This window comes from Dreissena polymorpha, chromosome 8 (genome assembly GCF_020536995.1).
Source record: "Dreissena polymorpha isolate Duluth1 chromosome 8, UMN_Dpol_1.0, whole genome shotgun sequence".
NCBI lineage: Eukaryota > Metazoa > Mollusca > Bivalvia > Myida > Dreissenidae > Dreissena > Dreissena polymorpha.
The window spans coordinates 86054965-86079359 of NC_068362.1; the positions used below are offsets into that span (position 1 = coordinate 86054965).

General features: G+C 36.4%; 1 protein-coding gene across 1 annotated transcript in view; it reads left to right on the plus strand.

The window, feature by feature from the left end:
- LOC127840841 (heat shock protein hsp-6-like) overlaps nt 1–23629 on the plus strand; it is a 36865-nt gene extending 13236 nt beyond the window's left edge. Inside the window, exons 5-17 of the mRNA XM_052369273.1 lie at nt 696–769; nt 1090–1196; nt 1476–1638; nt 2973–3065; nt 3280–3489; nt 7538–7627; nt 9094–9231; nt 10763–10867; nt 11472–11589; nt 12956–13050; nt 17687–17779; nt 21754–21897; nt 22433–23629. Coding sequence (XP_052225233.1) covers nt 696–769; nt 1090–1196; nt 1476–1638; nt 2973–3065; nt 3280–3489; nt 7538–7627; nt 9094–9231; nt 10763–10867; nt 11472–11589; nt 12956–13050; nt 17687–17779; nt 21754–21897; nt 22433–22522 — 1520 coding nt within the window. The 3' untranslated portion in view covers nt 22523–23629. The remainder of the gene's footprint in view (nt 1–695; nt 770–1089; nt 1197–1475; nt 1639–2972; nt 3066–3279; nt 3490–7537; nt 7628–9093; nt 9232–10762; nt 10868–11471; nt 11590–12955; nt 13051–17686; nt 17780–21753; nt 21898–22432) is intronic.
- The last annotated feature ends 766 nt before the right edge of the window (nt 23630–24395 follow it).

Sequence of the window (24395 nt, forward strand, 5' to 3'; positions counted from 1 at the left end):
TGCAAGATCAATTGAAAACGAAAGTAAGATGTGCGTCTTTTCCTGTAACTGTGTGCTCGTTCTGATTTTACCCCGTGTTTTATTTATTTATTTCTGACAGGTTAGTGGGAGGCACAGATATGAACGGTAACTGAAGAAAAATCTTCGCTAATTTGTGAAAATCTTACAAGTCAACAAAACGTTGCACGTGTCCGCCATCATGAATTTTTCTAAGTGATTGATTAGGAAAGTAAAGCATTGAAATTGCATATTCTAAAGCAATATTTTAACCAAATTATATATTGATAACGTATTTGGTGGGTAACTGTTCTTCATTTTTTGGCATTTAAACCATATGCTCATTTTATTAAATGTGCAAAACTGGTACATTTTTTCGTATGTTCGTTTTACTGTGATATAGAGTTATAGAGTTTTACCTGTTTCAAGAGTATCTTAAATAATATTATTCATAATGATGATAATTTATGATGATTATAAGACACAATTAGATTATGATACACATTAATTGCATTGTGAACCCACTTACTGTTGATTCTTAATAAATCATAATGTTATGCATATTGAAACTCGAATATAATTGCTGCTTAAATAGTGTTATAAAAATACAAATGTCAGTTTTAGAAGGGAGAACTTGAATAATTCAAAGCTTGGATGTATGTGCTATTATGTATCTTTGTGTGCCTGGTGTGTTTCAGAGAACTATGTGGGTCAACCAGTGAAAAATGCAGTCATTACAGTCCCTGCATACTTTAATGACTCACAGAGACAGGTACATGTTACCTTTATGTTTAAAACTGTTGACACAGCTCTTTTTCTTTTTTAGCTAGGGGAAAACCCCGTACTCCACGAAAAAGGCCCCTTCCCTCAATATAATTTGTTTAATGAAGCAGTTTTCCCCACATTTCAAGTTTACTTTGGGATTCTTTGCCCTTTCTCAGTTGTCTTTTATTTTTTGTCCCAAAAGGCCCTTTCCCCAAATAAATAAAAAAAGTCCTGGCTTGCTTTATGTTATAAATTGTTATCCATGGATACAACGTAGAGTTGCAATAACATTTATTTGTAGTTAAAAGACCAATCTGTTTGTTTTAGGCAACTAAAGATGCGGGCCAGATTGCTGGACTTAATGTTGTTCGTGTCATCAATGAGCCAACAGCAGCTGCCCTGGCTTACGGAATGGACAAAGTCGGAGACAAAATGTAAGTTAAATATATTCATGGAATAGCTCAACTGAAGTTTAGATTTGTGAATACAAAATGTTGCCTTGTTTAGTTTTATGTCCCCTTTTTAGGAGGCAGCATATAACATTGCATGCCTGTAGGTGTAACAACTAGTTGGTTTATAATAGCTGTGAAGTTAACATTGTAGTTTATTTGATTTCAACGTCACATTATACTAGAAAAACTACCATGATTTCAAAAAGTTTATGATTATCTGACATTATTATTGAACTTTCACTTGTTCTTTGCCATTTGCAGCATTGCAGTTTATGACTTGGGAGGCGGCACATTTGATATCTCCATCCTGGAGATCCAGAAGGGAGTATTTGAGGTGAAATCAACAAACGGCGACACTTTCCTTGGTGGGGAGGATTTCGACAATATCCTAGTCACCTTCTTGGCAACGGAGTTCAAGAAAGATGTAGGTGTAATTCAAAGTTGTTTATTATCCCCACGTTTTTTGAAAAGCGTGGGGATATTGTGGTTATCTCCGCCGTCTTTCCAGTTGTCCGTCTGTCCGTCTTGGCCACTATCTCCTCCTACACTATACGCACTAGAACCTTGAAACTTACACACATGGTAGCTATGAGCATACGTGCGACCCTGCACTATTTGGAATTTTGATTTGACCTCTGGGTCAAAAGTTATGGGGGTTGGGGCGGAGGCGGGTCAGAGATTTTCACTCATTTTTTAGGTTAATTTACTTCTTCATTTCTACACTGATTGTCTTCAAATTTTTAAAACCAAACCTCTTATGACAATACGGTCAATCTCAGCTATGCATGGCCCCAATACCAACCCTGGGGCACCCCGCCCACATAGGCCACGCCCTCCAAAATTGCCTTTTACTACAATTTCTTCATTTCTACACCGATTCACTTCAAATTGATATTGAACCTCTCTTATGACAATATGGTAAATCTAAACTATGCATGGCCCCATTACCAACCCTGGGGCGCCCCGCCCACATAGGCTTTACCCACCCAAAATTGCCTTTTACTATAATTTCTTCATCTCTACACCATTTCACTTCAAATTGATACTGAACCTCTTTTATGACAATACAGTCAATCTCAACTATTCATGGCCCCATTACCAACCCTGGGGTGCCCCGCCCACATAGGCCACGTCCACCCAAAATTGCTTTTTACTATAATTTCTTCATTTCTACACTGATTGACTTCAAATTGATACTGAACCTCTCTTCTGACAATACGCTAAATCTCAACTATGCATGGTCCCATTACCAACCCTGGGGCGCCCCTGGGTCAAACATGTGCCGCGGGGATACGCGTCGGCCTCTGCCGCGCTCATTCTAGTTAAGTTTGATTTTATAACATTCTTTAGCATTATGAATGCGTTGACGTATGTTCACTGTTAAAAATCTGCACATTTGATTTTCAACAAGTTTTATAGCGTTTGGTGAATGGGAAAAAAACATGATCTGGTTGCAAGGCAGATACATAATCCACTACAGAATTATCAGTTTGAAAGCTTAATACATGTACAGTCTTTATTGTTTAAGTGTTTCAAATGTCATGTCATTATCCTCTGATCTTATACTCACAAATTGTTATACGAGACATATTCTTAATTAGACGGTCGATACACCAACGCCCTCTTTCTGCCTTCCCCTTTTAAATTACCTTGTTGCCTTTTAGACAGTTATAGAACATTTTATTTGAATGGCATTCTGATGAAATGCAGAAAAATGAATTGTCCTAAATAAACTACTCTATGTATTCGACTTCTCAGCAAGGCATAGACGTTACCAAGGACAACATGGCCATGCAAAGGCTGAGGGAGGCAGCTGAAAAGGCCAAGATTGAGCTCTCTTCATCTCTCCAGGTAGGTATGCAATGTTCAAAAGAATTATTTTAAGTAATGATACTTGTTTTAATTTGAGAATGAGTTCCAAGAACAAGAGCCATAACTCTCACTTGGCCATTTGCGGAGTTGTTTTTGGAAAGGGTTAATGGCCCTGTATTGGAATTAAAAAAAAATGTTTATCGAGACCATTTTATCTTGGAGCTTTACATATATTTGTTGTCCTTTTATCTAGACGGACATCAATCTACCCTACCTGACCATGGATGCCTCAGGCCCCAAGCACATGAACCTTAAGTTGACGAGGTCAAAGTTTGAGTCTCTCGTGGATGAGCTGATCAAGCGCACAGTGGGCCCGTGCAACAAGGCGCTGCAGGACGCCGAGATCAAGAAGACGGACATTGGCGAGGTGCTGCTGGTTGGGGGGATGACCAGGATGCCCAAGGTAAAATGAGAATGTCAAGAAATTAGAATAAAAAACTGTTTTGTTGATAAAAAACAGGTACTATTTACGAGGGCTTGGGAACATTTGCTTCCACCTAACTCATAATTGAAACAAACTTATTTAATAATGAGGACAAAAAACAATAAAATGTTTCTAGATAGGGCTTGTTTTCCTTATACAGCATACAAAAGGGAAGTTCTAAGTAATCACTCCAAATAATATTCTTTTATTTCAAGTTTTGCAGTTTTCCCAAATCAACTTGCCCTTATCTTACCTCACAATTTTTAGCCGGATTTTTTTCGAAAAAATCTCGGCTTATAGATTGATGTTGTCGGGCGGGCGGGGGGGCGGGCGGGCGGGCGGGGTGGCGGCGTGCTCGAAAATGTTAAAGTTCTTATTTCATGGTATAACTTTGGTATGCTTGGACCTAGAGTCTTCAAACTTGACATGAAGGTTGGCCAGGATTAACAGATGACCACTGGTCATTTCAAGGTCATTCATTTGAAGGTCAAGGTCACTGTGACCTTCAATATAAAAAATGTTAAAGTTGTTATAACTTTGGTATGCTTGGACCTAGAGTCTTGAAACTTGACATGAAGGTTGGCCATAACTAGTTAGTAACCACTGGTCATTTCAAGGTCATTCATTTGAAGGTCAAGGTCACTGTGACCTTGAATGTAAAAATGTTAAAGTTCTTATTTCATGGTATAACTTTGGTATGCTTGGACCTAGAGTCTTCAAACTTGACATGAAGGTTGGCCAGGATTAACAGATGACCACTGGTCATTTCAAGGTCATTCATTTGAAGGTGAAGGTCACTGTGACCTTCAATATAAAAATGTTAAAGTTGTTATAACTTTGGTATGCTTGGACCTAGAGTCTTGAAACTTGACATGAAGGTTGGCCAGAACTAGTAAGTAACCACTGGACATTTCAAGGTCATTCATTTGAAGGTCAAGGTCACTGTGACCTTGAATGTAAAAATGTTAAAGTTGTTATAACTTTGGTATGCTTGGACCTAGAGTCTTGAAACTTGACATGAAGGTTGGCCAGAACTAGTAAGTAACCACTGGACATTTCAAGGTCATTCATTTGAAGGTCAAGGTCACTGTGACCTTGAATGTAAAAATGTTAAAGTTGTTATAACTTTGGTATGCTTGGACCTAGAGTCTTGAAACTTGACATGAAGGTTGGCCAGAACTAGTAAGTAACCACTGGACATTTCAAGGTCATTCATTTGAAGGTCAAGGTCACTGTGACCTTGAATGTAAAAATGTTAAAGTTCTTATTTCATGTTATAACTTTGGTATGCTTGTACCTAGAGTCTTCAAACTTGAAATAAAGATTGGCCAGTACTAGAAGATGACCACTGGTCATTTCAATGTCATTCATTTGAAGGTCAAGGTCACTGTGACCTTAAATGTTAAAATGTTAAAATTGTTATAACTTTGGTATGCTTGGACATAGAGTCTTCAAACTTGACATGAAGGTTTGCAAGCACACTTAGATGACCACTGGTCATTTCAACGTCATTCATTCTAAGGTCAAGGTCACTGTGACCTTGAATGTAAAAATGTTAAAGTTCTTATAACTTTGGTAGGGAAAAATGTTAAATGTCAATTCAAGTTCATATTTGTGACCTTAAATGTTATTGTTGTTCATGTATATGCATGCATTCAAAACATAACACAAGGTTTGCTCATGCCTTGAAAAGTACTTACATTTCATTTTGACCTTTGAACAATATTTCAGTAATTTAAGTATTGCATTGACAAAAACACGAAAGGTACTTTCCTGTCATTTAAATCAAAAATCCGGCTTCAATGCGGTCATCTCCGACCGCGGAACTCTTGTATTGGCTATAAATTTGTTCTCCTTTTTCCCTCAAAAATAAATTTATTTTTCCCAGAATCATGGCAATAGGCTTGATTCTTTAACGGGGAAAATGTCTTGCATTTGATAAGACAGAAATATATGTTCTTTGTCAGGACAAATAATAAAGTAATAACGTAGCATAAAAAAACTCAAAGTATGTCAAATTCCTGTTTGATAGCTATCATTCAGGGCCAGATCTTTGGTAAAGGAACTGTTGGTATTCTTTCACGGTCAAGTTGTACGTCCTTGACCGTGGACAAGCAGCCAGCTACATAAATATTTTAATGTTCTTGATTAAACTCACATTTTGTGTACTTATCATGATCTTGTAACCTTGCGGTATAATGTTTAGTCACACGATGTCTGCTGCATCATTTTGTTGAAAATACTTTGACACATTAATTTCCTAGTACAGGGTAAGAAATGTGCATTTTAAATTGGACAGTGGAGAAGTTGGAACCAAAGTATATCAAATTCCTGTTTGATAGCTATCATCCAGGGCCAAATCTTTGGTAAAGGAACTGTTGGAAATCTTTTACTGTTAAGTTGTACATCATTGACAGTGGACAAGCAGCCAGCTACATAACATTTAAATTTTGACAGTAGCCTCTTCAAGACAATAAAAGTTACCAATCAAATTAATAAGCGTAACATTCGATAAGAGCTTGTTTCGTATAAGCTAGATATCCATCGACTTATTTATAATGTTTCCCAATTTAATGGTTTATCGCACTATTTTTCCCAATCCAAATGCCACAGGCTGTAACAAAAAAAAGCAAAAAAAATCACTGTGAATCAACTTCACTTGTTTAAGTGCCAAAGTATGTCAAATTCCTGTTTGATAGCTATCATTCAGGGCCAGATGTTTGGTAAAGGAACTGTTGGTATTCTTTCACGGTCAAGTTGTACATCCTTGATCGTGGACAAGCAGCCAGCTACACTTCGCCATGATAATTCAGGTTTTTTTTGGGTTGTAGGGGAAGGGGCCTTTAGCCCTTAGGTTGGGGAAATTTAACGCGCGATTTTCCACTTTTGGGCAAAAAGCGGGCGCGTTTTTTCCTTTAAAGGGGAAAAATTTAAAGGGTCTTACTTTTACTGTTAATTGGGTTAAAAAAACAAAAAAGACTGTTATTTTCTTCATACATCAATATCTGTGGTTAATTTACATGTAATTACACAATTTCACAGAGGCATTCTTCTGTTTTTCAGTCCTTGAAACAGACTATGACTGACTTTGTCAAAGTGATCACTTCATCATTCATGACAGGGACTAACTGTGGCCGGCTGTGCCTGACTGAGTTGACCTTGACAGGGACTGGCTGTGACAGTTTCAGACCGTTCAGGAACAGACTGCTGCAGTGGACTTACTTTTGTGAAGAAAGCTGAAATAACCGCGTTATTCGCAATTTTTGGGGGTGCTTTTTCTGGTAATTTCGCCAGTTATGCGACATTTTGCCTTTTTTGGTGACATTTAATTTAAAGCGAGTTGACAGTTATCGTAAATCGGCCAAGGGAGGTTATCATTGTCGTAACATTTATACAGTACAGAATGGCATGTACGGGTTGGGAACAATAATTGTACGGGTACCAAACGGTGTTTTGTACGATTTCGAGTGAATTTGTTGTAAAATTCATTCGTTTTGAACTGTTTTATGGATGGGAAAAGCTTCCACTTGGGGAATTTTTCGGTCCGGAAAGGGGAAAAAACTAGCCTAGATTGCTTGGGGAAGACGCCGATATTCGGCGTCTGTTATATAAGGTAAAAAACCCTGTAATTGTCCCATTCATTTTGTTTTAAGTGGTTGTTTAAGAGTATGAATTTCAGTTGTCATTTTAAGGGCCACCTAATAATCTTAGCCTTCTTAACTTTTCATGCATATAACGCTTATTCTGTTAATCAGATGTTTTTGTCGAATCATGTGGTGGAAATAAGTTTTAGCAAAGGCTTATAAGGGACAACACTTTCTGCTTTTATTGTTAGTTTCATTGAAAGGAATTGTCCTCAACATAAAAATCCAATATAGGCAGAACATGTGGTTCTCGATTAGCCTGTGTGGACTGCACATGCTAATTTGGGACAACACAACGCAAATGCATTAAGCCTGGATATCCCAAACAAGGTTAATATAAGGGAAATATATTGACTACAAGAGTTCTGTATTTTGGTTTACAGGTACAGCAGACTGTACAGGACCTGTTTGGTCGAGCCCCAGGCAAGTCTGTCAACCCAGATGAGGCTGTAGCTGTTGGTGCTGCCATTCAGGTAAGCTTTTTATGACAGTAACTCTTGCATACTCATGTATGCTTGTTAAACATCAACATTCGTAATAGCTGTTTGTTTATTCATCTTAAATGCATTAGAGGTTTAAAGCTCTTAGGTTGTTTCTTGGTAGAACCAGTTCTGGAATAAAATCTTGTTTTGTCAATAAATGAGGAAAAAATGATAAATATACCGAAGGCTGTGTATTTCAAAAACTTATTATACCTCCACAAATGAAGTTTAGGGGGTATATAGAAGTGAGCTTGTCTGTCGGTCGGTCTGTCGATCTATATTCAGTGTCCACTCTCTAATTCAAGTTGTTTTCATTCGATCTTCACCAAACTTGGTCAGTTGTTGTATCTCGATAATGTCTAGGTCAAGTTCAAATATGGGTCATGCCGGGTCAAAAAATAAGGTCACGGGGATACTTGGTGCGTTTGAAACATTGAACATGGTGTCTGCTCTCTAATTTAAATAGTTTTCATCTGAGCTTTACCAAACTTTGTTAGAAGTTGTATCTAGATGATGTTCAGGCCAAATTTGAACATGGTTCATGGCAGGTCAAAAACTAGGTCACGGGTTCACTTGGTGCGTTTTAAACATTCAGAATGGTGTCCGCTCTCTAATGCAAGAAGTTTTCATATGATCTTCACCAAACTTAGTTAAAAGTTGTATATAGATGATGTCTAGGTCAAGTTTCAATATGGGTCATGCTGTGTCAAAAATTAGGTAACGCCTTACAGGGTCACTTAGTGTGTTTTAAACTTTCAGCATGTTGTCCGCTCTCTTATTCAAGTAGTTTTCATTCCATCTTGGTTAGAAGTTGTATCTAGATGATGTGTAGGTCTGGTATGAACATGGGCCATGCCGGGTAAAACTAGTTTCTATTCTTTTATCAGATTAATTTAATCCAAAATCCAACAACAAAATGTTAGATAATTTAATTATTTTAAAATTTATTTAATATGGTCTGAAGTTAAGTGAAAGGCCTTAACTGGCACTTAAAGAGTTTTTAGCAAACTGGCCAATTAACAATCCATGAAATGAATTCAAAGATTTTTTTTGCCCAATTGGAAAATGTACCAGTACTCAAAAAATTGGGGGAAAAAAGGGTGAGAAAACTGAAAGTGGGAAAATTTAGCGTCTTTAAATCATCAGATTGGGAATTATGGGACTTTTTATTTGCTTGGTATTAATTGTGCAAACCAACTAAAATATCTACATGCCTTTTGGCTTGAAATGTCCAGTTTTAGCGCTCATTTTATTTGTTCATTTGCAGAAAATTAATGTTTGAATGAAATTGACGCAATTTTCCTTCCTTTTGATAATGTTCAGACACAGAAATTTAGAATTTGGTTGATTTTGTCAATTGGGAAAGTACCTTATACAAGTAAGTTATAAAGAGGGAAAAAAAATCCATGGCATTGTATGTCTTTTCTCTGCATGATTCCTCTTCACTTCTCTTTCAGGGTGGAGTGCTTGCGGGTGATGTGACAGACGTTCTCCTACTGGACGTCACTCCCCTCTCCCTAGGCATTGAAACCATGGGCGGTGTCTTTAGCAGGCTCATCAACAGAAACACCACAATCCCCACCAAGAAATCACAGGTAAGCTTCAACATAGGCCTTTGAATGGTTTTGTGCTTTACGTTTCAGTAGTGTTGTGTATTGCTGTATGGTGATGTAACCACTTCATAATTTTCAATTATCAAATAATGCGCAATTTGCATCCATTTAATTTATTAAACTGCAATAATTTTGTCCTCTAAAAAATATAAGTTCTATCCCTAGGAACATGTTTGATCTTTTGCTCAGCTCTGTAAACAAACTCAGAATTATGCAGTACGAAAATGCACTTAAGGAACTTAACACTGTAATGCGTAAACATAGCTTTGTACAAATTAAGTAGTCTTAACAGTTTACCGTACTGTGGAAAGCTTAAAATAAAAATTGTGTGTAGACAAATTAAAAATCGCCATGCATGTGTGCTAAAGCAAAGTTGGTTAGCCTAGAAACAGTCCTTCAGTATTGCAAATCTTAAACGGTTATTGCATAGTGAAATTTCTTATGAATCAACTTCACTTGTTTAAGTGCCAAGGTATGTCAAATTCCTGTTTGATAACTATCATTCAGGGCCAGATCTTTGGTAAAGGAACTGTTGGTATTCTTTCACTGTCAAGTTGAACATCCTTGACCGTGGACAAGCAGCCAGCTACATAAATATTTGAATGTTCTTGATTAAACTCACATGTTGTGTACTTATCATTGTCTTGTAACCTTGGGGTATAATGTTTAGTCACACAATGTCTGCTGTATCATTTTGTTGAAAATACTTTGACACATTAATTGCCTAGTACAGGGTAAGAAATGTGCATTTTAAATTGGACAGTGGAGAAGTTGGAACCAAAGTATATCAAATTCCTGTTTGATAGCTATCATTCAGGGCCAGATCTTTGGTAAAGGAACTGTTGGTATTCTTTCACGGTCAAGTTGTACATCCTGGACCGTGGACAAGCAGCCAGCTACATAACATGATATAGCAACAAGTTTATCATTTTATCAAACAAATATTTGGCCCATTGTCATCATTCACAAACTCCTGTTTTTGCCAGAGATATTTGTGATTTTTTAAATTTATTAAATTGATAAAAATATAAAAACTGTTCTTTGTCCTTGTCATATATGTGTTTGTGACCGGATTCCTTTTCTAAATGTAATACTGAAACATTCTGTTCAGTAAGTTAACTTATAAACTGTCTAATGTTGGTTTAAATTTTGACAGTAGCCTCTTTAAGGCTATAAAAGTTACCAATCAAATTAATAAGCGTAACATTCGATAAATAAGAATGCTTGTTTCGTATAAGCTAGATATCCATCGGCTTATTGTTTTAGTCTGGGATACCATTCAAAATTGAGACTAAGACTGTAGTCATACGCCAGGTGCACAACTCTGAAATCAGGAAGAATTTTTAAAGTAATCTGATAAACTGCCAGAAAATTGTTTCAAATTTCGTTGCCCAGACGGACTTTCTGATTAAGATATTTACTTTCTGGTACTTAAATCCCATTGCCATCAGGTATGCGCAACCACTTGTTTCTATCACTGGAAGTGTTTCACTTACGGCGTCCGTGTTTTCAGGTGTACTCGACGGCCGCTGACGGCCAGACGACTGTAGAGATCAAGGTGTTCCAGGGGGAGAGAGAGATCGCCACACACAACAAGCTTCTCGGGCAGTTCATGCTGGTAAGTTGGTTACTCATTGAGTAATGTTCAAGGAAAATTGGGCCTAATGCATGTTCGTAGTCGTTCAATAATCGCCTGTTCAGTTTGCACGGGCTTATAAGGGACAACATTTTCAGCTTGTATGGTACTTTTTGCTTAAAGGAAGGCTCTTCTAAACAACAAAAACAGGCAGATAGTTTGGTCCCTGATTTACCCAGCCAACCGCACTGGATAATCTGGGATGACACTGGACTCGCATGAATTTAGCACAGTTTTTCCCTGAACGAGGCTCAATTTATTTACTCGTAGACAGAAATCTTATCCCTCTGTTTGTTTGTTTGTCAAAGGGTTGGCATGTGCTTTTGTTAACCTACTGAAAATAAATTGACATGATTTGTCATCAGAATATTTGAATCTTCTGTCAATATTCGTTAAAAATTACATATGAGTAGACTAATATGGCCTGTGAAATTTGATTGCTGTTCCTCCTTTTTGATATAACCACATGACAAAAATTGTCAGTACTCTTGATCTATGTAATGAATACCATGAATATCTTGCCCCGTGGTATTCCCCCAATGCCCCGTGGAGTGCAGCACTTGATCTATGTAATGTCTGTTTTCAGAGTGGTATTCCCCCAATGCCCCGTGGAGTGCCCCAGATTGAGGTGGTGTTTGACATCGATGCTAACGGCATTGTCAATGTGTCTGCCAGGGACCAGGGTACTGGAAAGGAACAGCAGAGTATGTTACTCCATTGGCCAATGCTGTCAATGTTTGTTTTAACCTTTTTGGCAATGGTTTGGATGGGGAAAAATCACTACGTTTTGACTTAAATTGAGTTGTGTTAGTTTTTGCTTACAAATATTACACAATTGAGAATATGTGTTTTAACACAGTAATTGAAAAGATTAAACTCAAAGGAGATACACCGAATATTGCTGTAAAGAAAGAAACACTTTGGACAGGTTAAATTACAAATTTAGGCCGTCATTTGGGGACAAAAATTGTGGAGATTAAGCATGTGGCCATATTAAGGTCCAAAATTGACCCGAAATAGCCAATGACTGTGCCTATTAAAAACATTGTGGTCTTAACTGGAATTATTGTAAGGTTTACTTAAATACATAATTAAATAAAATAACATTGATAAGTGATAATGTTGAACTGGTTATTATGATTGAAAAAATGACATTTTATTGTTGTTTTATACAGATATTTCCATATTTTTAAACTGAATTATAAGTGTATATATGCTTTGATATCCTTTTTGTTGCTCAAAGCGAAATCAACAAAACGACTGCTTCTTCATAGGTCCATCCCCTGTTACTAGACATTTTAAGCTAATTTAAATAATCATTAGTACGACCATTTAAGTGGTTTTGATCTGACTTTAATTAAAAAACAAAAAACCAACACTCCTATTCTGAATTGTAACCTGCCTCATTTTATTTTCAGTTGCGATTCTTTAGACGGGAGATTATTTACGATTGCTCTCCTCCTGACTGGTTCTAGTCCGAGTTATATTAACTCTTTCAGTGCGGGAACCGAATTTTGAAGGTCTTTGCAAACAGTTTGGATCCAGATGAGACGCCACAGAACGTGGCATCTCATCAGGATCCAAACTGTTTGCTATTCTGATAATATTCTTTGAAAAAAATCGAAGAAAATGCTAATTTTAGAAATTAAGCAGACGACATTTAAGCAGACGACAAATTTCCCAGCATGCAAAGGGTTAAGAGCCAGGTTCTGGGAAAACAGGGCTTAATGCTTGTTCATAAATTGTCATCGGATATTAGCCTGTGCAAACTGCTCAGGCCAATCAGGGACAAAACTTAATACTTTTATTTAATTTTTTGGTGAAAGGAGTCCTCTACTAAAAAATCATCCAGTGTATGTGGAAATTGTCATAACTGATAAGCGTGCGCAGGGACTGTACAGTTTAATATGGGACTACACTTCATGCACAGACATTAAGCCCAAAACTCAAAATAAACCCTCATTATGATTAGGTAAGGTTGTGATAATGTTGTTGTGATGTTATTAAACCTCCTCTACCCCTTACTGGTTCTAGTCTGTTTTTTAATATAAAGCCTCACTATGTTTCCAGTCGTGATCCAGTCATCAGGTGGTCTGTCCAAGGATGAGATAGAGAACATGGTGAGGAATGCTGAGAAGTACGCTGCGGAAGATGCCAAAAAGAAGGTACACATCTACTGCCTGTCTTCACTTATGTGTACGACACTGTTTAAGTTTTAACTCTTATTTTATTTTATTTTTAAAGACTCGTTGGAAAAGTTGAAAACAGGGATCGAAATTTACTATTTCACCACTGTCTAATTTTTGCGAGTGACTACTTTTTTTTATGGGAAATAATTCGTTTTTAAGTGCAATTTGATTTTGTATAAGTGAACTCTTCTAAATGGTACTTAACCATTTATGGCCCTGGATCGAATGATCGGGGGTATATTGTTTTTTGTCTTGGTTAAACTTTTGCAATAACTTTTGTAATATTGAAGATAGCAACTTGATATTTCGCATGCATGTGTATCTCATGGAGCTGCACATTTTTAGTGGTGAAAGGTCTATGTCAAGGTCATTATTAAAGGTCAAATGTAAAATATTTTTTTTAAGCAACTCAGTAGGGGGCATTGTGTTTCTGACAAACACATCACTTGTTTATAATAAAAATTGTAGTATATATTTTAACATACTTTTAAGGCGTACAAAAAACATTAATACAGATTGAAAAACTGTTGAGTTCTTTTATTAATATTTAAAGGCAAACAGTTACATCCTCAAGTCTCAACAATAATTGATTTTAAGTTCTTAAAATAATTGTTAATTGTTTGCTTATTGTACTATTATTTTCACCATCAAAAAATTTGACGATTTCATTTTGAATGTTTCAAAAGCGATGAAGCTTCAATTTTTCGTCATCAGATTTTGTTCTTGCAAAAGGCTTGAACAGTGTTGACTCAAAATCTGAGCTTTTATCTTTAACTCAATCCAGAGCTCCAGATAAGGGTCGTATTTTCGTTATTACGAATTATTTTCAAGTCTGTTTTGTATTTATTTTAAAATCTTGTCGTACCATTAAGAATTACAAAATCAAGTTACGAATATTATTTTTACATCGGTTCGTATCGATTTTTATTGAGTTCTTTTCGCGTATTAAATATCTTTGCGGTGCTTATATAGAATGGTTATCGGGTTTGTTTAACAAAGCGCATTTTTTCCAATAAAAGCGGCGTATACAGTCTATCCGTCAAAAAACAATGGCGGAGCCAAGAGAGTGTCCTAAAAAACTGCAAAGCGTCCAAAAACACGCTTTTAACATATTGTACGCAAAGTGAGCTGAAGTTAAATGTTTAGAAAGACATTATAGAAAAGATCGTATACGATGTTGTATGTTCAGTTGCCGACACAGTTGGAAAAGCTAAACAAAAACGCGACACCAGGGGTCCAAACTTAAAAACAAAAAAACATTGAACGAGTGGAAGGGACAAGTCCCGTGGCTAATCGTTGAAAAGATTGAAGGGGAGACCCGTTTTAATTGTGAAATATGAAAAAATTCATCTAAGGCATGCAATCTAAGCACAGTTTGGGCATATGAAGGTATTTGAAAAATAAAATTGTATAATACTGAAAATACACTGTTGAACTCGTATAAATAAAGTTGCTAGTATGTTTATTTTGATTTTTTTTGCATGAAAAAAACCATTATTATTTATTTTTAGGTCATTTAGAAAAAATAATAATTTTCCAAAACTTAGTAGTAATGTTAAGAATAAAATTTCAGAGTTAAGAATTCTTTTTGAAAATCTGGTAGTAATTTAAAAATTTCACAAAACCTTATCTGGAGCTCTGACTCAATCAAATAATTTGAATACATATGTAGTTTTCATTATTTAATTATGATATCCCTCGCCATAGGCGGAGGGATATTGTTTTGGCGTTGTCCTTCCTTCCGTCCGTACGGCACTTTTGTGTCCGGAGCTATATCTTGGAAGTGCTTTGGCGGATTTCATTGAAACTTGGTATGAGTATATATATGGATAAGAGTATGATGCACGCCAAATGGCATTGTACACCATCTGTTAATAACGGTGTTATGGCCCTTTGTATCTTTAAAAAAATGCTTTTTTGTGTCCAGAGCCATATCTTGGAAGTGCTTTGGCGGATTTCATTGAAACTTTGTATGAGTATATATCTGTATAAGAGGATGATGCACGCCAAATGGCATTGTACGACTTTGGATAATAATGGAGTTATTGCCCTTTGTATCTTGAAAAAATGCTTTTTTTGTGTGTCCGGAGCCATATCTTGAAAGTGCTTTGATGGATTTCATTGAAACTTGGTAGGAGTATATATATGCATAAGAGGATGTATATCGATGCACGTTGGCGTTGTCCATCCATCCAGACAACTTTTTGTGTCCAGAAGTATATTGGCGGGGGATATCAATCAACGAATTGGCTTGTTGTCCCCTACCGGTTTCACCGGAGGGGACTTATGATTTGCACTCCGTCTGTCAGTCTGTCTGTCTGTCTGTCAGTCCGTCACACTTTTCTGGATCCTGCGATAACTTTAAAAGTTCTTAATATTTTTTTCATGAAACTTGCAACATGGATAGTTGGCAATATGGACATTATGCACGTCATTTCATTTTGTTCCTACGTCAAAAATTGTGGTTGCTATGGCAACCAAAAAAAATAATTCTGAAAATGGTGGAATTTCTGACAATGGTGGAGCTGGTAGGGGACCATATTGCTTGACAATAGCCTTGTTTTTAATGTTTCAAAAGCGATGATGCATTTTACATTTTTCGTCATCAGAAGTTGTTCTTGCAAAATGCTTGAACATTGTTGACTCAAAATCTGAGCTTTTATCTCTAACTAAATTAAATAATTTGAATGTTTTTGGTTATTTAATTTTGAATGTTTCAAAAGCTATGATGCATTTTAAATTTTTCGTCATCAGAAGTTGTTCTTGCAAAATGCTTGAACATTGTTGACTCAAAATCTGAGCTTTTATCTCTAACTAAATTAAATAATTTGAATGTTTTTGTTATTTAATTTTGAATGTTTCAAAAGCTCTGTACTTTCAAAAGAGCCAGTGTTCATTAATATTATATACACTTTGCCTTTAAATTGTAAGTATATGCATACGAAGATATTAAAAAAGAACTACACAATTTCGAGGGTTGTATGGATGTTGTCTTTGCATATTTTCAACACACCCATTCAACAGACCTTATTTTTACATCGACCTACTTTTTAACTTCCATTAATTCAGAATGTCAAAATTATTGGTTAACTGAAAATGGCATGTATTACCTAACAATGATAATGCTTCCTTCAAAGTTTTGCTACTTGCATGGATCCAAACACTCGGAACACACCCATATCACCTGACACTGTAACCTTGACCTGGGTTTTAGGACTAATACTTGTTGAAATGGGCAAATAAATAAAGACTGGCATGGCTTCCAATTGGCTTATCAGCTGTTTCTGACTGCAGCGTTTTGTTTGAGGTAGTTGTGCACATATTTTTTGTCAAAATCAGATGATCTGTGAAATATTTTATCAGTGTTTTCTTAATGTACCTTTGTTTTCACATTAAATTAATTTGATTGTTTCATTTTGAAAGTTATAAAAGCTGTGATGCATCCATTTTTCGTCATCAGAAGTTGTTCTTGCAAAAGGCTTGAACATTGTTGACTAAAAAACTGAGCTTTTATCTCTTACTTAATTAAATAATTGAATGTTGTGATTATTTAATTTTGAATGTTTCATAAGCTATGATGCTTCAATTTTTCGTCATCAGAAGTTGTTCTTGCAAAAAGCTAGAACAGTGTTGACTCAAAATCTGAGCTTTTATCAACTTAAACACACACAGCCTTTTTGATCTCCCTTGACTTTGAAAAGTAGCCACTGTTGATTGGCTGTGACTATAAACTTAAAATTGTATTTTCATAAAATCTTAATGATACAGAAACCAAACTTTTATGGTTTGAATCCAATACTTTGCTGATAATCATGTTTAACATAATTTGATGTTATTGTGTTTTCTGACGGCCCGTTAACAAGGGTTGTGTGCAATGATAAATAGGAATTTAACCATAAAGGAGCAAAGAGTTGTCATTAAGCCTGATAAAAATTGAACATAAACATATTATTTTTAATCTAAAATGCTGTGACTATTATTTTGCAATCCATATAAGAAATATATGCAACCATCATCTGGTTGTCAATGTGCTTTGAAGTCTCATAGTTAAGTTTACAATGTGCACATAGTCTTCTGTAAGATCAGTGACTTGTATGTTTGATTTGACATTTCTGATATTTTATGTTATGTTGGTTGTTGCAGGAACTTGTAGGAGCCTATATGTTAGATATGGCCTTTCAGATAGTTTATGTTATGTTGGTTGTTGCAAGAACTTGTAGAAGCCTATATGTTAGATATGGCCTTTCAGATATTTTATGATATGTTGGTTGTTACAGGAAATTGTAGAAGCCTATATGTTATATATGGCTTTTTAGATATTTTATGTTAGGTTGGTTGTTGCAGGAACTTGTAGAAGCCTTTATGTTAGATATGGCCTTTCTCATATTTTATGTTATGTTGGTTGTTGCATGAACTTGTAGAAGCCTATATGTTAGGTATGGCCTTTCTGATATTTTATGTTATGTTGGTTGTTGCATGAACTTGTAGAAGCCTATATGTTAGGTATGGCCTTTCTGATATTTTATGTTATGTTGGTTGTTGCATGAACTTGTAGAAGCCTATATGTTAGAAATGGCCTTTCTGATATTTTATGTTATGTTGGTTGTTGCAGGACCTCGTAGAGGCCATGAACTCTGCAGAGTCGATCATGCACGACACAGAGACCAAGATTAACGAGTACAAGGCACAGGTGCCCGCTGACGAGGTAAGACAATGGCTATGTAAGATTTAAGATGAGTCTCTCAGCGCTTGCGTTAGTGGACGTCCGGGCGTAAATTACGCCCGAAAACGGCAGACGTACGTCCATTATGCAAATGGTGGAAGTCCCTTGGACGTCCAATAATCAGCATGTACGCTATTTTCTAATACACAACACGTACAAATGTCAACAGTAAATCGGGTTATTCAGACCGTTAACTCCGCCTTAGAGCTACTGTTTTCAATGAATTTCACAGCGAGTGGCCAATATTGATTTCTCCAGCTGTCAATCAAAGTCTTCTTGGTAAGCGCATCAGCCAACCAGCGCTCAGGCAGCCGAATACACGCAGACCCCACGTGAAGCTGTATACATTAGCGACCTCTGCGTTACGATGTGTTTATTCAGCAATCAAATATTTCAGTCCACGCTTTCCCCGAGGAAGAATGACGTGATGTCGTACATGAAGTCTAATTTTCGCATGATTTTCATATGAACACAAAATACACGAGAAATGTTTATGTGTTGCTAGAATTTTCGTAACTTTCCGTGAATAATAAAATCTGGAAATGATTTCGGATAACACGTTTGTTTATACGCATTTGAAAATAAGCAGTCTGCAAAATTAACCCATCGCCTGATCGCCAATGCAATGAAATCTAGGCTCTGGCGATAGAAAAATTGTCTATCAATCGCCTGATTTGCGAGGAAAAAAAATCTGAAGACCGTATGGAAATAACCGACAAATAATTAATTCACGAAAATTCGTTCACGTGCGCGATAATTTGAGAACGAATTTAATAGTTGGCATTCCGGAAATTTTAAGTACCGATTTTCCCCGGTATTTTATTTATTTATTTCTGATTTGTTAGCAGATGGTACAGACATGAACTGCAACTGACGAAATATCTTCGCTAGTTTCCAAAAATCTTACAAGTCAAATGCCCGCCATCTTGAAATATTTAAATGTCATTAGTCCAACTTTTTGACGCTCTTAAATATTAAGCTACTTTTTAATTTAGCCCATATAAAAAGTATCTCTAAATTCTTTGCGCGTCTTATAAATGAGACTAAAGTGTCGATTAGCAAAGTAAAGTAGTGCAATAGCATATTGTAAAGCAATATGTTAACCAAATTATATATTGCTTACGTATTTAATTAGTTATTGGTTTTCATTTTCTGCAGTCAAGCGATGTGCACAGATTATTTCATGTGCAAAACACGTACATTTTTTTCGGACAGTCGTTTTCGGATACAGTATTTGTCGTCGATCATAATTTACATGTAACATTTAAAATTCAGTCGTTGATTTGTCATAATTACTAAATATGAACAGTGCTCTATTTTCTCAAATCGCATCACGTGATTAATGCATGTTCAATAGGAATTCCCCCATCCCACAATTCAACTTGCGTAAAATGGCGGACGTCATTATTGTCCGTATTTTGGTTTTGAAAATAGAAATCGTTATAATACTGGATTATCGGGTAATAGATAGAGTTGGAACATGTACGTATATTAAAATTATAAAATGAAATCAGGACTTCAAAATGTATGTGTGGGACGTCCAAAATTTTAGGCTTGGAAGTCAGGACTTCCAACTTTTAAAAGCTAACGGAAGCGCTGGTCTCTCTCTGTGAAAACTGATCTTAATGCATGTTAGTTAAGGGTCGTCCCTGATGAGCCTGTGTGGTCTAATGAGGGACAAACTTTCGTTCTGAACTGTTGTTTTACCGAGAAGACACAAACTTTTAGCAGAAAATGCAATGAAAGCGGAAGTGTCATCCCTGATAAGCTCTTTGGACTGCACAGGCTAATGTGTGATATCACCTAACATACATGCATTAAAAGCATTTTTAGCTAGGCTGTTTTTGGAGAAAACCTGAGGTATTGTCATAGCCTGCTCGCCGTCTGCCAGCGTCGTGCTAAAACCTTTATATTGGCTCTAAAATCTAAGCGCTTCCACCTACAACTTTGAAACTTCATATGTAGATGCACCTTGATGAGTTCTACACGCCCCACCCATTTTGGGTCACTAGGTCCAAGATGACTGTGACCTCTAAAAAAAAACAAATATATTCTGACAAGCTTTTGCAGCCGAGCGTGGCACCCGTTATGCGGTGCTCTTGTTAGCTCACCTGATTGCTCAGGTGAGCTTTTGTGACCGGTCTTTGTTTGGTAAGGGTCAAAATATAGGTCACCAGATCAAATCTTACAAAAACAAAAACACTCCATACACCAGAGTTTTGGTTCAATAATGATGAAACTTGACCAGGATGTTTGTCTGGACAATATCTAGGTCAAGTTTGACGTTTGGTAAAGATTGAATGAACCGACTCCTCTCAGGTGAGCGAACGAGGGCCATCTTGGCCCTCTTGTTTTTTCCAAAGCAATGCTAATATAGTTAGATTCCCTTTATGAGGGAAGGTATGAATTGGTCTGTCTATATCGAACAAATGGTCCATAAGTATGTCATTATTAACAGAGGATAATAATACCTAACTTATTGTTTTCAAAACATAATGTCCATGAAAGTTATTTGGAAGTGAAAGCTTTAAAATCTTCACACTTGCTAAGCATAACAAAAAAACAAACAACATGTATTGCCAAAAAAAGTATGTAAAACAAAATTACTCAAAGAAAGTCACCAAAATGTTAATGGGAAAGGTCATTTTTGTAGAGTATGTGAGGTTACCTGAAAATAACATTTAAACTTCTTAAGTTGTAAATAATTCTGCATTTGATGTGAAAATGATTTGTCCACAGGAGCTTTCACTGGGTGTGAATGATGCATTTTAGACATAACTTACTCGGCCTTTTTAAAAATGTTTGGAAGGAACCAAAGAATTAAATTCCTGTTTGATAGCTATCATTCAGGGCCAGATCTTTGGTAAAAGAACTGTTGGAAATCTTTCACGGTCAAGTTGTACTTCCTTGAAAGTGGACAAGCAGCCAGCAACAAGTATACAATGCAGGATTCTAAATATGAATCGTATAAAAATCAAATCTATTACTGTTATCTTGTAAAACACTGTTGTATTTTATTTAAAGAGGCAGACGATCAGAACCAAAGTATGTCAAATTCCTGTTTGATAGCTATCATCCAGGGCCAGATCTTTGGTAAAGGAACTGTTGGTATTCTTTCACGGTCAAGTTGTACTTCCTTGACAGTGGACAAGCAGCCAGCTACATAAATAGATGCATGACTACATGTACATGTATTATGCATGGGTTGTGTGCAAACAAACTAACACTGTTATTTCTTTGGTCTTGAAAGGCACGATGGTACTTGAATTAAAGAGAAAGGCCGTCAAATCCAAAGTATGTCAAATTCCTGTTTGAAAGCTATCATCCAGGGCCAAATCTTTGGAAAAGAAACTGTTGGAAATCTTTTACTGTTAAGTTGTACATCATTGACAGTGGACAAGCAGCCAACTACAATCTTAGAAGTAAATTTAACGATCCATTGTGTAACAAATATTTTTAAGAACTTGAACACAGACTTAGACTACTCAACACAAAGATTGGGAAATCAATAGTTTCTTGTTGTATAAAAAATAAATATGAGAATAATGCACTTTAAATCATACCTACATAATTTCATTACTAAATTCCTAGTTGGAAAATGCACCTTTAAACATTTGTTTCATAACATGGCATATCACTTACACAATGGTAAATGCTTAATTTCTTAGATTGAGAATAACACCTGTATGAGTATCAGATTAAAGAAAATCGGCATGAAAAATTATGAGACTCAAAACATGCCTAAACTTCAAGAAACATGGTCAGAACATATGTCCCATTATCTCAGCAGCATTTGAAACTTGATAACAAGGAGTCAAAAGCCAGGTCAACAGTTCAAATTTAAAAAAGGCTAGTCAACACTAAAGGCCAAATTTATAACCCAGTCTTCATGAAAGTTGGTAAAAAAAATTATCAAAATGCTTTAATTAATTTTTGTCCTGTGTGTGTTTCGTTAGGTTGAGAAGATCCACAAGGAGATTGCTGCCCTGCGTGAGGTGCTTGCCAACAAGGACAATGAGACCCCAGAGTCTATCAAGGAGAAGTGTAACGAGCTACAACAGCACACCATGAAGGTGTTTGAGATGGCGTACAAGAAGAAGGTAACTTACATTGTGTCAATTGTGGGGGGAGGTGGAGTCTTATGGGAAGGGGCTGACAGGGGCAGGGGGAATAGGTTGCAGCACACCATGAAGTTCTTTGAGATGGCGTACAAGAAGAAGGTAACTTACATGTGTCAATTGTGGGGGGAGGTGGAGGTCTTACTGGCAATCTTGTGGGAAGGGGCTGACAGGGGGCAGGGGGGACTAGGTTGGGGTCTTACTGTGATACGTTGCAGCACACCATGAAGGTGTTTGAGATGGCGTACAAGAAGAAGGTAAATTACATGTGTCAATTGAGGGGGGAGGTGTAGTTCTTACTGTCAGTCTTGTAGGAAGGAGCTGACAGGGGCAGGGGAAATAGATTGTGGTCTGACTGTGATAGGTTGCAGAACAAAATGAAGGTCATTTAGATGGCGTACAAGAAGAAGGGGGGGGGGGGCTGCCAGAACCGTTCAGGAGCTCGTCCGCCTCCCAGGTTCCTCAGCTTAATATTTTAGGTTGTTTAGTTTTGCCAACTTTTAACCCTGTACTTCAGATGGCTGATAATGCAACCAGCAGCAGCAGCTCCAAGTCAAACCAGGATGATAAGGATGAGGAGGAAAAGAAGAAGGAAGAAAACAAATAATCACCCACTCAGTCACTAGCTCTATTTGATTGGGTTCTTTTTCCAGCCTGAAATGATGGAAAATATTTAGGCACTTGAAAATGTGTTTTTCGATGTTTAAACCTTAGTATTCCCGAGGCATCAAAATATTACATTGTTGTGTATATAAGAACAAAACCTCTCAAATGTGTTAGTTTACAGTGTAATATTACTGTCATACCATGTACATTTATGCGTAACTTACTTTCATGGAAACAGTTGAAGGCATTATCATTATGAATGTTCATGGCAACAAAAAACAAAGTGGATTGTGTAGCTTCAGTCCAGTCAGTTTATTTGCTATGTTAACATCTTTGAAATATCCATTATAACAATTACAAGCATATTGGTTACAAAAAAAATTCATGAGAATATATATTTCAGTGAATTTTTTGGTAAATATTTGTATACTGGTTAGCAAGTGAACAGTCATTTAGAATCCTGTGTAGACCTGCTAGTTTAAAAAAATAGAATTCTTATCACAAATTGGTGGGGAATATAGACCCCAAATATATTTTATTTAGAGAAAAGAAACTATTGGAAATTGAACAACTTTATACATGGATTAACTGACTGGTTTGTAGTATTCAATATGTAAATGGTAGAGTGTAAAAATGTATTATATTTTGTGTGTATGGTTTTGCATATTTGGCATTGTGTTAATAATAGTAATTCTTTGTTTTCATTCATGATTGATGGTCAAAAATGAAGTCTAAGTACTTGTTCAGTACTCAACAAGTGCAGTTGATAGCTGTATTTTGACAGTTAGCGTGGTCAAGCCAGGCATAGGAAAGGAATGTGAGAAAAATTCAAGAAATTAACATTTTTTCATTTCGCATTATTGTTACATAGTATTCAGATCTTTTTGCTTTAATTATGATATAGTAGTACAGGAGTTTTAGTGTTATAACATTATTTCTAACGGTGGAAACATTACAACAGTTTATTGTTTAACTCCAGTTTTAGAATTTTACAGGAATGTATAACACTCCATGTTGTGTTTCGTCAATTAACAGCCGAACGTTTATTCTGTTCGGCCTTTCAAGTCATTTGTGCATCAAATCATTTAATAAAACTTGAAGGATACAACGCTTGTTCTTTGTTATGTTTTTTTTCGTTAGATCTGTGTCAGCTTTCTAGTTTTTAACCAGGTTTTCGGAAGGAAAAAACTTGTTATTAGATTGGCGAATGCGGGCGGGCTGGCTGGCTGGCTGGCGGGCGGGTGGGCTGGCGGGCGGGCGGAACAAGCTTGTACAGGCCATAACTATGTCGTTCATTGTCAGATTTTAAAATCATTTGGCACATTTGTTCACCATCATTGGACGGTGTGTCGCGCGTAATAATTACGTCGATATCTCCAAGGTCAAGGTCACACTTTGAGTTCAAAGGTCAAAAATGGCCATAAATGAGCTTGTCCTGGCCATAACTATGTCATTCATTGTGAGATTTAAAAATCATTTGGCAAATTTGTTCACCATCATGGTGCGGTGTGTCGCACGAAAGAATCACGTCAATATCTCCAATGTCAAGGTCGCCACGACTAAAAATAGATTTTTTTTTTTTTAAACAAACTTACAAAGGGGGTTAATTTTGTTTGTTCATTTCAAAAGTTCAGTTTGAGTTTTCTCCCTTTATCAGATTTTTTTTTCACAACGAAAACCTGGTTTTGTGACAATTTTGTCCCTTGTTACATCTTAAGACGGGGTGCTCCAATAAACGAGGCATGTTCAAGACATAGTGTTGCCTCGTACAAAAACTAGCTTTGATCCACTGTGACTGAGACGCGAAATATGTGTTCAATATAGCATGCATGCATACGTGGAAATATTTAAAATTAAGTTATATTTTTATGCAG